At 45.1% G+C, this 17,026-nt stretch overlaps 1 protein-coding gene across 1 annotated transcript in view; it reads right to left on the bottom strand.

Moving 5' to 3' along the window:
- LOC143286364 (E3 ubiquitin-protein ligase TRIM33-like) overlaps positions 1-7,236 on the bottom strand; it is a 30,045-nt gene extending 22,809 nt beyond the window's left edge. The window contains exons 1-2 of the mRNA XM_076593905.1: positions 5,727-7,236; positions 818-1,081 (exon numbers count right to left, since the gene is read on the bottom strand). Of these exons, the coding sequence (XP_076450020.1) occupies positions 818-1,081; positions 5,727-6,123 (661 nt within the window). The 5' untranslated portion in view covers positions 6,124-7,236. The remainder of the gene's footprint in view (positions 1-817; positions 1,082-5,726) is intronic.
- Between the last annotated feature and the right edge of the window lie 9,790 nt (positions 7,237-17,026).

The following is a 17,026-nucleotide window of genomic DNA, read 5'->3' as shown; positions in this document are numbered from 1 at the left end:
TGATTCAGTGAGACAACAATTTGCACGGCCATGAGACATGGAGAGAAGTGCACAAATAAAGTTTTCCACTTTCTGTCTGAACTGAACCAAGCCCACTGTTCACTGCATCATTTCCTGAAGGTCAGGTGGCTTTTTGCTTTTTTCTTTTTTTTTTCTTTTTTTAATGTTCATTTTCCATCTACTTCATCAATCTCACACATTTGTTTGTGAAAGCTTGCTATCTTTACACTTGAACTTTCAATTCTCTCAACGTTGGCTCCACAGTAGACGACAATGGAGACTTATGCACACGCACACAATGTTCCAGCTGACTGCCTATCCACTGTCATGTTTGTTCACCTGTGAAAAAAGGTAACCCCCTGACCCCCCCACACACACCCAACCTTTTAATTTTTCCATACTTGCAATCCATGGCTGTAGCAGCCAGAACTAACAGTGATGTTTCTGTTTTTCTGTAACAAACAGTGCTATTCCTCAAGAGGCATGTCTGACTTGTTTCTTTTTTTCTGTAACAAACAGTGCTATTCCTCAAGAGGCATGTCTGACTTGTTTCTTTTTTTCTGTAACAAACAGTGCTATTCCTCAAGAGGCATGTCTGACTGACCCCATTTCATAACCCCACAGCTTTTTACATAAACACATCATGGCTCACAGATACAGGGTCTGAGAAGTGGACACTAACGGTCATCTCAAAACATACAAACCTGTTCATATAAAAATAAAGTTTCACACAATGCAAATTCACATATTCTGTTCAAACCATAAATAAATAAATAATACATAAAATAAAAAAAAGAGAGAGAGAGAAAAGAGAGACCTTTTAAGGATTTGTTAGCTACTGCTTCGTCCAGGGATGAAAGCTGGTGGTCTTTGGTCATCCGCACTCTCTTGTGGGCGGTGACACAATCACTACACAGCCAGTCATCACACTGCATGCAGTAGGAAGCTGCAGCATTCAACTCGCAGCCAGTGCACATCTGCTCCCTTTTCACATCCACTTCCAAGGCCTCTGCCTTCTTGCGAGCGAAGATATTGTCAATGACTGAGCCTTCGGTGAAGGGTTCCTTGCACACTGGACATTCTGAAAGACGGCATGCAAGCACTTTTGAGTTCAATGTTTTTTTTCATTTTTTGGTTTGGTTGTGTGCTCTGTGTGTGTGTGTGTGTGTGTGTGTGTGTGTGTGTGTGCATGCGCAAGTGCACTGTCATCTGCTAACATGCATGGATGATTTTGTATGCATACATGTGAAAGGGGGAGGGGACAGGGGGGTGGGGATGCATGCCATGCGTGTAGGGGGGAGGTGAAGGAAGGGGGATGGGTGGGTATGCAGTACACTTTGTATGCATGCTCAATGTTATGTGCAAACACACATGCAGTCATTTTTAAATTGTATGCAAGCTTGTGCATAATGTGTGTGTGTGTGTGTGTGTGTGTGTGTGTGTGTGTGTGTGTGTGTGTGTGTGTGTGTGACATTGGGTGGATGGATGGGCAAGTGGTATATATATGTGTGCATCTTCACTGTCATGTGCCAACATGCATACAGGCATTTGTATGCACTGCATATTATGCATGCATGTGTGGGGGTGGGGTGGGACTGGTTGTGTAGGAAGTCTGACATGGCATGTGTGTGTGCATGCATACTGTCCTGTGGAAATATATATATATGTGTGTGTGTGTGTGTGTATGCGTGTGTGCACCTGTATGCATGTGTATGCATGTGTGTGGTGGTGTAGGTATTTGACAAGGGTGTAAAATGGGCAACAAGAGTGTACAAATATACTTTTGTGCGAGCATGAACTTAAAAAAAAAAAAAAAAAAATCCATGTGTAGAGCCTGCTGAATAACTAGAGCAGAAAGAAAAATCTCCCTTCATTAGTTCATATTTTTTTGATAAATCCCACTGAACTATCAGGTCAATCTACATTCTGCTGAGTCATGAAACATTCCTTTTCTTGGAGCTGAAAGCTGGTGAATCCAGCAGTAGTACAGTACTTGTCCAAGTGCAAGAGATTCTTCTCACAAGTTAAATCATTTTGAAAATGATCGTGTTTCTCTGGCTCTTCATGCACATGTGCCAGTGTTGTATAGTATATTATACTATATCTAACACATATTTAGTTTTACTCATGTACACTGATACATAAATGTATGCCCTCACACCTCGAACAGTAGTGACATGGAAAACTGCAAACATAATGTGCATGTGCACACGCATGCATATATGCACATACAAACAGTGACAAACTCTAGTTAATCTGTACATGCAAGTTCATACCCCAGGGTTTGAATTTAGCGGGTGCAAATGCTTCGAAAAGTTGGCTCAAGCACACAAACTTTCTGTCAAGAGTGCCAGCTGGCACTCAAAAATTGATAGAGGCGAAAGAAAATTAATTAAAAGACACCCCAAGAAAGCAAGCTCGAACGTGGTCGATCGAAATGTAAAGTGTCGGCTGCTGCAGCTCGCTTCACGAGGCAGCTTCTCACGACAGGTGATCAGAGCTCACTGCACAGCTGAGGTCATGTGTCTGCAGTGACACCTGTCTGGAGAGAAGAATTCTTTGTTGTCTTCAAACCTTTTTTTTTTTTTTTTTTTTTTTTAAACAGCAGATGTAGTTAGCCACTAGCGTACATAATACTAATGGATTTTTTCGTTCATTTATTTATTTATAGTCTGTTCATCTAAAATGATGATATTAGACTGAAAATAAATATTATCATCATCATTTGGATTATTATCATTTCTATCATAATGATAACTGTTCTTATTAATTAGTAATCAACATTTCTGTATATTTGAATTATACTGATGGATGTGTGCACGCTTTGACACCTACTTGTATTGTTTTCAACAATACAGAAGACACATTGTTGTTAAATCAACATACCATCTCTCTCTCTTTCTCACACATACACACAAACACAAATACACAGAACTGTACACGCACACACACACACACACTGACGCATGTGTACACACTAGTGAGACAGTGACATGTATATTCACACACTTAAAGAGTATTGACAACTGATTGTAAATGCTCACATAAATATGTATACGCTGATTTAGTTGAAACAACTTGAATATGACGTGCTGGTAACCATTCTCATGATTGTGTGTTAATCACTTGGAAGTGTGTGCTCAAGTATTTGTGTCTGTGTACATGTTTAAATTGTATGATTATACTGCATTGTGCTCAGGAGTGTGTCACTCTGTGTGTGTGTGTGTGTGTGTGTGTGTGTGTGTGTGTGTGCATGCGCGCGTGCATGTGTGTGTCCCACTGTTCTGTTGCTAATATGATCAGTAAATTTATGAAAACCAAATGATGTTCAGTCATGTATGTTAGGTTATGTTGGAGACCTGTGTTTTTCTTTTGTAACTCCCCTTCAGTTTAGTTAGCAAAACGCTATGCTGTTCATTCTGCTCATCAATGGCCCAAATGTTAAACATTCACACTCAAGACTCATTTTTTTCTTCTTCTTTCTGTTACACGACCAACATCGACTTGCCGATGATTCTGTCGTGGTTCATGCATTCTGGGTATTTTCATGTCTCCATAACCAACTGAACACTGACATAGGTTACAGGATCCTTAACGCGTGTATTTGATCTTCTGCGTGCATATACACACAAAGGGAGTTCAGGCACTAGCAGGTCTACACATATGTTGACCTGGGAGATCGGAAAAATAAATCTCCACCCTTTAACCACCAGGCGCCGTTACCGTGATTCGAAACCGGAACACTCAGATTGAAAGTCCAACGCTTAAACTACTCGGCTATTGCACCCGTCAATTATTTTATATCATTCTCAGAGTCAATAGGGGTTTATTGTTTTAGGTTGCCATGGGGCTACACATCAGAGGAGACCATACTCACAGAAGTGCTGTTCAGTGGCGTTTGTTCTGATTCAGTACAAACACAGTATACCACAGTTTGCTTACACCCATACTGATGACAGTAATTGCTAGGTAAGTCACAGAGTCAGACTATGCCAGTGCCACCCCAAGACCGAAGATCAGCCAGCATTATAATTATTTCTCTAACCACAGTGACTCATTTATCTGCTGACACAGAAGACTGCGTCAATTTGGGTCTCAAATGAATTAATGCATAATATATAAATTCTTCACCCTTACCTACAGTCATCAAAGCTCTGGGTAGGACCTGGCCACTAGAAAAAAAACATTTTCTAAAGCCCTTTGACGGCGTTTGAACCCACATCCTTCCAGAAACCAATCCCCAACTTATAAATAATTTCAATTCATTCATTCATACGTTAACTTGTTCTTGCAGGAAGCTCAGGAATGGGCAGTTTTGCTGTAACTCACTCATGCCAGACTTAGTTGAACTAAGACATGTATGCCTAGCATAGTGTATATATATGTATATAGTAGTGTATATGTATATGTGTATTGGGTGTTTTTTTTGTTGTTGTTGTTGTTTTTGTTTTTGTTTTTTTTGTACGCTTATAGCTGACTTCATCAAGTTTTTGCGCCTTATACATATTATTATTATTAGTAGTAGTTCTTTTTTATGTATTTATCTATTATTTATTTACTTTTTTTTTCTCAAGGCCTGACTAAGCGCGTTGGGTTACGCTGCTGGTCAGGCATCTGCTTGGCAGATGTGGTGTAGCGTGTATGGATTTGTCCAAACGCAGTGACGCCTCCTTCAGCTACTGAAACTGAACTGAAACTGAAACTGCCTAGCATTGCTTGTTTAAGACAAGAGGAATCAAACAGTGTAGCTGTATCATAAAATCTATATTTCTTTACATCTGCTAACATCTATTTCTTAAGGTTCTATCATAATGTATAAACCAACTATTTGTTTTTATTTCTGTGGCTATGTAGATGCTGATCAGCCATCTGTACATACTGATACGAAATCTGCCTTGCAATGTGACCCTGAGGAAAAGATTTATGACTTGTGAGCAGTTTCCATAATAATGTAGTTTTATCTGTTAAATTCTTTTGGCTGATAATCATTCTTTTGTTCCTCTAACAACAGATGGGGAGAAGCCTCTGACTGGGAGCACACTGACTCTTGACACTTCACACACATTTTCGGATTTGAGGAATCAAAATACACATCTGTTGTGACATGCCATCTGGCAAACTATCATCAACTGAAGGCCTCTCCTCTTCCATTCCCAAAGCCACTTCTCCAGCACACACACACACATACACACAGCTCCCCATTACTGCTGAAGCCAGCGTGTGTCCTTGTGTGTTTAGCCCAACTCTTGCCTCCATCTCCACCGCCGTCTATTTTCAGCAAGGCACTGGTCAAAGTGACTATGTTATTGTGTGTGCATGTGTCACTGTGTGCCTATAATCGAATGTGTGTGTGTGTGTGTGTGTGTGTGTGTGTGTGTGACGTCAGTCTCCGAGTCCATCCAAAATGTTTGACCTACGGCCTACACAAAATGTGGAGGCCACTCGTAGCGAATCAAACAGGTGGTCCAGTTAAAACTCTTCCCCACTTCTATGATTTTGAGAAGAAGAAAAAAGAATTTCTGCAAGCAGATAGAGTTCAACCGAGAGCTATGGTCGTAGAGTATGTTTGTTTGATTTTTTTTGTCCCCAAAAGACAACACATTCGCTAGGCGAGTTGATGTTACGTCACGCGCGCATGCGGACAGAACGACTCACGATTGACACGTCAGGGGAAGTAAATACTCCCTACACAGTTTGCCGGTCAGCTTTGTTGGCAATACTCTTACCTTTGAGGGGAACTGGCTCTGGAGGTGTCTCCCCCACCCCCTCTACACTCGTCTCCTCCCCTGGGGACCGTTCTGGATCTTGCACAGATCCATCTTTTCCTTCATTATCCTCCTCTTTCTTGACACGGTCCTGTGTGTTCTTTACTTTCGTTTCTTTGTCGTCTGCTTTTGTGTCGCCTCTTTCGTCCGCAGCATGCTCACTCTGCTTGTTCAATAGCAAATCTGATTTTTCCTCTTTCTGTGTGTTTCTTGTTCGCGAAAGTTTCTGTAGCACGTCAGTCTTGCCAGAGATGCAGTCTACGCACACTGTGTGAAGACATGGTAGCAGTTTCGAGGGTTTCTCAACTGCCGATAAACGGCACTCGCATTTGAAGCACTGGTTCAAAACGTCCGCCATGGCAGTCCGTGGAAGCAGGTACGCTTGCCGCGTGGCGAGAGAAATGTTCTGCCCAAGCAGGCCCAGGCGTCACTTCGGTTGGTTCCCAAGGTGAAGGTTAACGTGATCCTGACAATTTTACCTGCCTCTGCATGCAGCACTATAGCTTACGTGTCGATCACATGGAAAAGAAAACCGTCCACCTCAGAACAGAATTGCTGACTTTGGGCGTCGTATAATTCAGTTTATTTTCAAACCTATCTTGAGCGAGCGTTACTTTGCCTGATGAAAGATTCTTGATCTGGCCACATTAATGTTAACCACCACTCATGTCCTTATATGGAAGAGTAACAACTGATGCAAGATGCATGGAAAACCCGTGGGAAAACAAAATCTCAAGCTTGTTGCACGTCCCAAATCGAAGATACCGCAGCATCAAATCAAATCGGCTGCAGCATCCGCTTCACAGCTGCAGAGATTGATTTAATAATGTCCCATCGACCTTTACTGTGGTTGTATTGCCCGTATCCAAAGGCTTAAGCTTATGGTCGTACTAGTACTGTAGTAGGCTGCCAAAAGCCACCATCAAAATTCCTCTCCCAAACACATTCATTGTTCACGAGTTAGAATGTCAACATGACCTTTCATCATGCCAACTATCTATCCTGTTATTTTACATATCAGTCGGCCTGATGGCCCAGTCCTCTTCAAGTCATATAACAGGGTTCGACGTTTGACCTTGAACTCAAAATGAACCAGTGATGATTCCACTTGTCGCTTTAAAATTAAAGTGTAATGCTAATTGCAGTCCGTAAAAATTCTGCACTCGCGTCTCATCAACAGCCAGAAACCTGCGTTGTTTTGTCTCTTCCTGTTCCCTTTCCCCTATCAAAATCCCTGCAAACGAACGTTTGTCTCGGCTCTTGTTGAAAATAATGTCAGAGCTTTCACAGGCTGTCAATGTCGCCACAGCTCACTTTCCAACCTGCACGTAGACCCCTTTACTACAGGCAGCGGCAAGTTGGATAAGTGCCAAGCAGCCGCAACAGGAAAACCGTTCGCTTGAATGTTTGGCCCGGCCAGTGTGGTAGGCGACGAGCCCAGAGGTCACATTGTTGTCAGGAAAAAAATAGGTCGACTCTGTCGTGTTTCTGCTCTGAAGGACATGTCAGCAGTTTGCTGCTACGGGGTTCTCGCAAACTAGTTCACGGGCTCCAGGCTGACGGGTTTTCAGATAAGCTGTAGGCTACTGTTCGCGATTGAATGATGAAATAGAAATACTGCGTCGTTGCTTTTGTGTCTGAATCTATCACTCGTCAGTGCTGAATTGTTCCGGAATAAAATAACTTCCAAGGCACCGCCAAGGAGCTGATATATTATGATGACGGTATCAGTGATTCAACCGGTTTACAGGCGTGCATTTCACCAGTTTTCTTGGTTAGTTTAAAACTGGGTGTATGACGGATTTCGCCGAATCTTAATACAGGACGTGCTTCGTATAACGTCGATTTCAGTCTAACAAAAACCGTTTCTGCGAAATCCACTGATTCCGTTATCCTGATCACCAACAGCACAGACAGACATGTAGATGCTACCATACCTCACGAGAACATGTTACGTAAACGCATGAAGCCGCATGGTAACACAGAACAAGGAGAGTCAGAGAAAGCCATACGTAAATCTCACGTGCGTCTTGAAAACGTTATGTAAAATTTCTATAAATAGCTCTGAGTCGTGTCACCACAAGTCAGTTCTCCACTAGTTTCGGACGCGATTGTTGGTCACGTGGCTGGAGCGATTGACGGTCTGAAGATCATGGATCCCGGACCTAGGTTTGATGGAAGCAACTAGTGACAGCCGAGAGGTTACTTAAAGCGTTGGACTTTCAATCTGATGCCAGTGGTTCATGGTTCACTGAATCCCGGCCACGGTCGGGCGCCTGGTGAGTTAAGGGTGGCCGGAGATTTTTCGGCCACTGTCCTCAGACCAGTAGATGTGCAAACCTGCTAGTTCCTGAACTGTGAACGGCCCCCTTCGTGTATATGCGCATGCTCAGTTATGATCAAATACGTATGTTAAAGATCCTGGAATCCATGTCAGCGTTACTGAGGTCAGTGGGTTATCAGTGGAAACAGGAAAATACCCGGCATGAACCCCCCCGCGGCTCCCCCGAACCCAGTGAAACGCCGGAGTATTCTGCCGTCGCCAAAGAGGCAGGGGGGCGGGGAACGGTCCACGTCAGTGAAAGTCCACTGACCCGTGACGGTAGGCTTATGCCACGGTGAGTGAACAAGTCGGCCCGGGGAGTAGCAGCTTACGAACGGAGAAAGAGAAGGACCTTGTGGTTGCCGGTAATCTTCAGTTTCCCCACACTTCCCACATCATCAGATGCGCAGACTGTTCGTGCTTAAATATGTGCAAAAGATGTCACGCCGGCATGTTAAAGATCATGTCACGTAAGGCGGGCAATGCCAGAGTCCGCACAGTCTGCAACTGAGATAATGCTGGTAGCCGTGTCAATAAACGACTCCAGTAGTGAAAAACAACCTCTAAGCAGTGGCCGGTCCTTTTAGCTTTATAGATCTCAGGCTTAACGCTGCATTGCGGGTCTGATAAAAAACATTAATTTCGGAAATACGTCGAACGGGTTTCTACAAGTTGGAAACACTTCAATTTCAGTATTGATCAAGCGATTCAGTTTCTAATTCATCAATGAAAACTTACTTGTCAATGTGCAACGGAGCAGGCCGCGGCAATAGATACATAACTTAATTTGCTAACACTGCAATCGCATTATCGTGTGTTTGTCATTTTAAAATTCAAAATTAAAGCGACTGAGCGGTGTGTGTGTACTGGGTGTGAGGAGTTGTAATTCTTTTGAGACGGAGTCAGTCAATCACAGTTGGCGCTGAAACTTCGGTTTTGACTATTGCGCAATGGCACACCCGGGGACTGAACAGGCTGCCTGTGACTGTAGTATGTGTAATATTCGAGTTTAACTGAACTCGCGGGAGGAAGGTGGCAGAATGGTGAAGACGCTTATCTGCCAGTACAGTGTCCATAAAACCATGGTGTGGGTTCGAACCCCGGTATCGCCCTTTCTCCCAAGTCTCGCTGACTGATATGTCGGACTGGAATCTAAACTGAGCGTCTAGTCCCCTAGATGATGTACGATGGTAAAGCGAGGTCGAGTTAGTCCACGGACGTGTATTATAAGTCCATCAGTGGGTCACGGTCCCGTGCCATTGTGCAGCACGCACTTGGCGCACAGAAAAAGACTTCACTTCACTTCACTTCACTTTCTCAAGGAGGCGTCACTGCGTTCGGACAAATCCATACACGCTACACCACATCTGTTGAGCAGATGCCTGACCAGCAGCATAACCCAACGCGCTTAGTCAGGCCTTGAGTGCATGCTTACATATTTGTGTACCTATGAAAGTGGATTTCATTTTACGTAATTTCGCCAGAGGACAACACTCTCGTTCCCGTGTGCAGCACGCACTTGGCGCACTGAAAAAGAACAGAAAAAGAACCCATGGCAACATAAGTGTTGGCCTTTTGCCGCATACTTCTGTCAGTAGAAGAAATCCACTCTCAGATATTAATGCATGCAGTCAAGGCCTGACTAGCACGTTGGGCTATGCTCATAGTAGTCGAGCATCTGCTTAGCAGATGCCGGTGTTGCGTATAGTGGATTTGTCCGCACGCAGTGACGCCTCCTCGAAAAACCGAAACTAAACACTTAACGTCACACCCACCTCAAGAATGTCCCGGGGGATGGGGTGGGAGGGGAGGGGATGGCCAGGGGAGTTGGTGGGAATATAGGGGACGTATAGTTTTTACAACACTGACTGACGTCACTGACTGGAGCGACACCACGCGTTTATAAATAAAATACTGAGCCCACAAGGTGCGTTGTGAGACTGAACTGTGCCTTATGATTGCGAGCTGGGCACTCTGCCAAATGAAGCAGCTGTCAGAGCTGTTAGGCTCTGTGGGCCAGGCCAAAGCACATGCAGGTTTTTACTTTGGTTGGTTTGTCGACTGAAGCAACATGCACGCTGCCGTCAACTGATCGGTGATTGGCCTACAGGCACGACAGCCACTACGATTAGCGGGGCACGTGTTGATGAGTCCACCATGTAAATGAGTGAATGAAACGAATACACGGCACACGCACAGTGCCATGGCAGCTCAGTGTCTTTCTTTTCTTCTTTTTTTCTTCCAATTTTTTCCCCTCTTGTTTCACACACACACACACACACACACATATACACATAATTACTGAGTGACAGGGTTTGCCCTGTTGTGTGTGTGTTGGTTTGTGTGTGTGTGTTTTGTTTCACGGTTTTGTTTTTTTGCCCGGTGGGAGGCCGGGGTGCTTTTGGGGGGTGAAGGGGCGTGGGGGGGGGGGGGGGGGGGGGGTTAAGACCACAGCCTGCACAGACAGTATGTATACGCAGCTCACAGTGTTAACTGCAAATGACAGACCGTCAGGCAAGCTTGTCGACTTTACAGCTGAATAAAATAAAAGGGCGACGCATGAAGCACGCACTGTCTGAAAGCTGTTTACTGGGGGGAGTAGTGCCTGGACAGGGGGAGGCATGGACGGTTGGGAAGGGTGTGGGGGAGTGGGTGTTTGTGTCGGGGGGGGGGGGGGGGGGGCGGGGGGGGGGGGGGGCGGGGGCGTCAGGTACGCAAAGTGGCATGCGTTTTTAGCGCAGCGCGGGGGAGGTAAGGGGGTGGAGGTAAGCCGGAGGGGGCGGCAACGTTGGCTGTGGACACCAGGGCGAGATAAATGCTGTGTGTGGCACACAGCACGTTGGCGTATACATGTACTTGGCAGTTGTCCACTGCCCGTGTATTTGCTTGTGTGTGTCAGTGTGCGTGTGTGTGTATGGTAGGGAGTGGGGGTGGAAAGAAGGAAGATAGGCATCTTCACTGACATAACATCCCCACCATTCTTTCTCTCTCTCTCTCTCTCTCTCTCTCTCTCTCTCTCACACACACACACACACACACACACACACACACACACACACACACACACACACACACACACACACATCCCGAATGCCCAACAGTCAATAAATATCCACACCCAGTCAATTTCCAGGACTTACCCCCAAATTTCCCAGCCCCGGGGCCATCGCACCCCCCGCAGAACGCCGAGCCAGGACTCCACTGACTATCCCCACCTTCACTCCCCTTTTGACACCCATGACTCCACTGACTATCCCCATCTTCACTCCCCTTTTGACACCCATGACTCCACTATCCCCATCTTCACTCCCCTTTTGACACCCAGGACTCCACTGACTATCCCCATCTTCACTCCCCTTTTGACACCCAGGACTCCACTATCCCCATCTTCACTCCCCTTTTGACACCCAGGACTCCACTATATCCATCTTCACTCCCCTTTTGACACCCAGGACTGCACTATATCCATCTTCACCCCCCTTTTGACACCCAGGACTCCACTATATCCATCTTCACTCCCCTTTTGACACCCAGGACTGCACTATATCCATCTTCACCCCCTTTTGACACCCAGGACTGCACTATATCCATCTTCACTCCCCTTTTGACACCCATGACTCCACTATATCCATCTTCACTCCCCTTTTGACACCCAGGACTCCACTATATCCATCTTCACTCCCCTTTTGACACCCAGGACTGCACTATATCCATCTTCACTCCCCTTTTGACACCCATGACTGCGCTATATCCATCTTCACTCCTCTTTTGACACCCAGGACTCCACTATATCCATCTTCACTCCCCTTTTGACACCCAGGACTCCACTATATCCATCTTCACTCCCCTTTTGACACCCAGGACTCCACTATATCCATCTTCACTCCCCTTTTGACACCCAGGACTCCACTATATCCATCTTCACTCCCCTTTTGACACCCAGGACTCCACTATATCCATCTTCACTCCCCTTTTGACACCCAGGACTGCACTATATCCATCTTCACTCCCCTTTTGACACCCAGGACTGCACTATATCCATCTTCACTCCCCTTTTGACACCCAGGACTGCACTATATCCATCTTCACTCCTCTTTTGACACCCAGGACTGCACTATATCCATCTTCACTCCCCTTTTGACACCCAGGACTCCACTATATCCATCTTCACTCCCCTTTTGACACCCAGGACTCCACTATATCCATCTTCACTCCCCTTTTGACACCCAGGACTGCACTATATCCATCTTCACTCCCCTTTTGACACCCAGGACTCCACTATATCCATCTTCACTCCCCTTTTGACACCCAGGACTGCACTATATCCATCTTCACTCCCCTTTTGACACCCAGGACTGCACTATATCCATCTTCACCCCCCTTTTGACACCCAGGACTCCACTATATCCATCTTCACTCCCCTTTTGACACCCAGGACTCCACTATATCCATCTTCACTCCCCTTTTGACACCCAGGACTCCACTATATCCATCTTCACTCCCCTTTTGACACCCAGGACTCCACTATATCCATCTTCACTCCCCTTTTGACACCCAGGACTGCGCTATATCCATCTTCACTCCCCTTTTGACACCCAGGACTCCACTATATCCATCTTCACTCCCCTTTTGACACCCATGACTCCACTATATCCATCTTCACTCCCCTTTTGACACCCAGGACTCCACTATATCCATCTTCACTCCCCTTTTGACACCCAGGACTGCACTACCCCCATCTTCACTCCCCTTTTGACACCCAGGACTGCACTATCCCCATCTTCACTCCCCTTTTGACACCCAGGACTGCACTACCCCCATCTTCACTCCCCTTTTGACACCCAGGACTGCACTACCCCCATCTTCACCCCCCTTTTGACACCCAGGACTGCACTACCCCCATCTTCACTCCCCTTTTGACACCCACGACTCGACTAACCCCACCCTACCCCCTCAGCTCAAAATATTATAAATTTTGACTTTAAGGCTGTGTGCCAACATTTCGTTAAATTCAACAAGTTATTGTGATTCCAAGCGCCATCACTGAGTTTACAGCTCACTGTGAGGCCACAACGAGGCAACCTAGCAGTGGAGAGCCTGCAGCTGCTACTACACTGCATTGGGTCACTGTATTGGTGTCCAGTGGTCACTGAGTAGCTTAGTAAGGGTTAATGATTCCATTGCCTTTCACGGAATTCAGGGAAGTGGAAATATCTACTGTGTTTAGCGGGACCCAATCCTTTCCTTCCGCCGTTTTAACATCTCCGAACTGAAATGGAAGTGATGTTCCCCATTGACACCTTGGTGGAGTGAAGAAAATGTAAATACTGGTCAGTGTCACGACACCACACCTGAAAAATACACACCTGTGATGTTGGTTATAAATATATATATATATAAGTTAGCAAGACTCTCGGGCACATCCTTGAAGTGGATGACCCTTTGTACGGAGTCCCAGCCACAGACTACAGCTTGTCTCGAGTCATAGTGGACCCCATAGCACTCTCAGTTCTCAGTACAAGGGCCCCGGCCAATTCTGATAGGGATTGAACCTATGACCTCTCTGCCAGCAATCAGCGACACTAACCATTCACTGCATCACGGCTGCTGGTTTTATTCCCACCAAATACACAGACGTAATAAAACACTGACCATAATTATGGTCATTACATGCCAGGGTCTCTCCCCTTCCGGGCTCCCAATTTTACCTCCCCGCCTTCTACCCTCTTCACAGAGAGAGAGAGAGAGAGAGAGTAAACCTTGCCAGCATATAAGTGGGGAGTTACCCATCCCATGTCAAACCGATTGATCTTAAAATAGATAGATAGCTCATTGGCCAGGAATGCTGAAGCCAACTGGACGCCATACTGACACTCGTATCCGGCTGTCGGTCCTTTGAGAAGTTGTCCGGCTGCTAACTGGTGGTAGTTTCTGAACTGTAACTGTGTATCTTCGAGGAAATCGTGTTACAGATGTCCCCACAATATGCCAAATGTTGTGTCTTGATTGATATCTGCCAATGGTGTATTTACCAAAGTTATTAAAAAAATTAAAAAATAAAAATAAAAAAATATATAAAAAAACCCGTGCTGTGACACGGAGCGTAAGAATGTCAGCTTAAATAACGCCGCAAACAAGTGAAAGTTTGCCGTGAAGCAGTCATCCTTGCCAGCTGAGCGCTCGGCTACATATAAATTATGAAGTTACCACTTCGTGCTATACTGACAGGAGTAGCAAAATTGCTGAATGAACACTTCCACTGGCGTCAGTTAGCAATGGGGCTCAAAGAAGGCAACCGCTGTCCACCTCTTTTTAGAGCAGTGTGTCAAACCCCACAAACCTTTCCCAAGATACGGAAATCAATGTGAAGGCTGGCGATTACAACAATGACACACAAACTACAAACACATACACACACAATCATACACACGCGCGCGCGCGCACACACACACACACACATATACATTCACAGACGCACCAGCAAGCAAGCAGGCACATGTACACACACACACACACACACACACACACACACACACACACTCACGCATTTCAACTATTTACTCACAGCGCACGTGACAGCCGAACAGGAAACGCCGGATGACTCAGTGAACCGCGGAAGAGGACACACGGTGAGGAAGGTGTGAACAAAGAGTGGAACCGAACCACAGACACAAGAGTTATATCTTATCTTTCACTGACTGTGACAAGGTGGAGTGGTGGCCCATTGGTAAACCGCCCACTTACTGAATAGGAAGAATATGAGTGCACAGGTTTGAATCCCACAAGCACTAGTATCTTCTCCCCAGCCACCATCAGCCGTTTAGGGGTGGTCTGGATGCTAGTCATTCACTGGGATCAGGGGGACAGTAAACCAAAAGGTCTGCAGTAGCATGCACTTAGCGCGCATAAAAGAACCAACGGCAACGAAAGGGTTGTCTGTGGTAACAATTCTGTATAAATATAAAAAATCCACTTGGAGAAAACGAATATATCTGCAGGCAGAAAAAAGAGGTGACACTGCACTGTACTGACACGTTTGTAGTGACACGTTTTCCCTGGGGAGAGCAGCCCTACTTTCACACAGAGAAATATGTTGTAACAAAGAGTAATACAATACAGTACAATACAATGCAATGCAATACAATACTATACATTACAATACTTTCATGATACGTCTGTGGAACCGAACTATAGCTTTGTAATATGGACAGCGAGTGGTTGAGAAGCCTAGTTGGTATATATATGTCCACCTCATACCCATTGAAATCACATATAACTTGCACATTTTTGCCGCTGTGAGCAGAGGTATTAACAAAAGTAATGAGAGAGAGAGAGAGAGAGAAGCAAACATAGATGTGTGTGTCTGCCTGTCCGTGCGTGTCCGTGTTTGTGTGTTTTTGTTTGTGTGTATCTGTGTCTGTGTGCCCGTATGGGTCTGTGTATGTCCGTGTTCACAGTCATTTAGGAGCCATTCCATCTAATTCTTTCATTGCTCAAAGCACCCCCCCAAGTTCAAAAGGAATACATACATACACGGATGCACCAGCAAGCAAGCAAGCAGGCAAGTGCACACACACACACACACACACACACACACACACACACACACACACACACACACACACACACACACACACACATCACACGTACACACCACACGTGCACACTAGTGATGCGTACAAAGCAGAAGCAATTATTGATTCACTCACACGTGTGCACGTGACAGCCGAACAGGAAACGCCGGATGACTCAGTGAACCGCGGAAGAGGACACACGGTGAGGAAGGTGTGAACAAAGAGTGGGACCGAACCACAGATATAAGAGTTATATCTTATCTTTCACTGGCTGTCACAAGGTGGAGTGGTGGTCCAGTGGGTACACTTCCGCCACGGAACAACATCTGAGTGTACGGGATCGAATCTCACACTCGCCAGTATTGCCTCCTCCTCCATTAAACCTTGAGTGGTGGCCTGGACGCTAGTCATTCAGACGAGATGATAGCATGCACATAGCACACGTAAAATAACCCAAAACAACGAAAGGGCTGTGTCTGGCAATAGTCTTTAGAAAAAACCCTCTTCAAAAGTAAACACACACACACACACACACACACACACACACACACAGAAAGAGAAGGGCTGTGTTGCACTTCAGAGATATATATGCTCTCCCTGGGGAGAACAGCCCTACTTACCCATTGAATATATATGTGTATATATACGTATGTATATGTGTGTATGTGCACATATATATGTGTATGTGTCTGTGTATGGATGGATATATATATATATATATATATATATATATATATATTACTTTGAAGTAATTAGATTTTAGCCAGCATGATGTGAGATAGTCTGAAAAATGTATTTTAGCAAATGTGATGTGAGTCTATGTCTATCTATCAATTTTATTCTATTTTGTTTTATTTCATTTTTCTTCTATTTTATTTTTTATACATATGTTTATGTCACTTAGTCTTCAGTTTGTATATCTTACTGTAAAGCGCGGTGAGCCCCATTGGAGATGGGGGTACTGCGCTATATAAGCCTGCATATTACTATTATTATTATTATTATTATTATCATAATTATTGAAATCATAGATAACGTGCATAATTTTGCCACTGTGGAACAGAAGTATCAACAACGATAATGTGAGAAAGAAGCAAACATTGAAGAGATAGATAGATAGATAGATAGATAGATAGATAGAGAGAGAGAGAGAGACAGACAGACAGACAGACAGACAGAGACAGAGACAAAGACAGAGAGACAGAGTGAGAGAGAGGTAGAGAGAGAGAGAGAGAATGTGTTTGCGTGTGTCTGTCTGTTTGTCTCTGTGTCTGCGTGTGCCTATGTGCACACTCATTTAGGAATCTGACTTACTACTTCACTGAGGCCCTTCGCTCCCTGTGGAGCACAGTCCATCAACGACG

This window comes from Babylonia areolata, chromosome 10 (genome assembly GCF_041734735.1).
Source record: "Babylonia areolata isolate BAREFJ2019XMU chromosome 10, ASM4173473v1, whole genome shotgun sequence".
NCBI lineage: Eukaryota > Metazoa > Mollusca > Gastropoda > Neogastropoda > Buccinidae > Babylonia > Babylonia areolata.
This window is presented reverse-complemented; position numbering and strand designations above follow the sequence as displayed.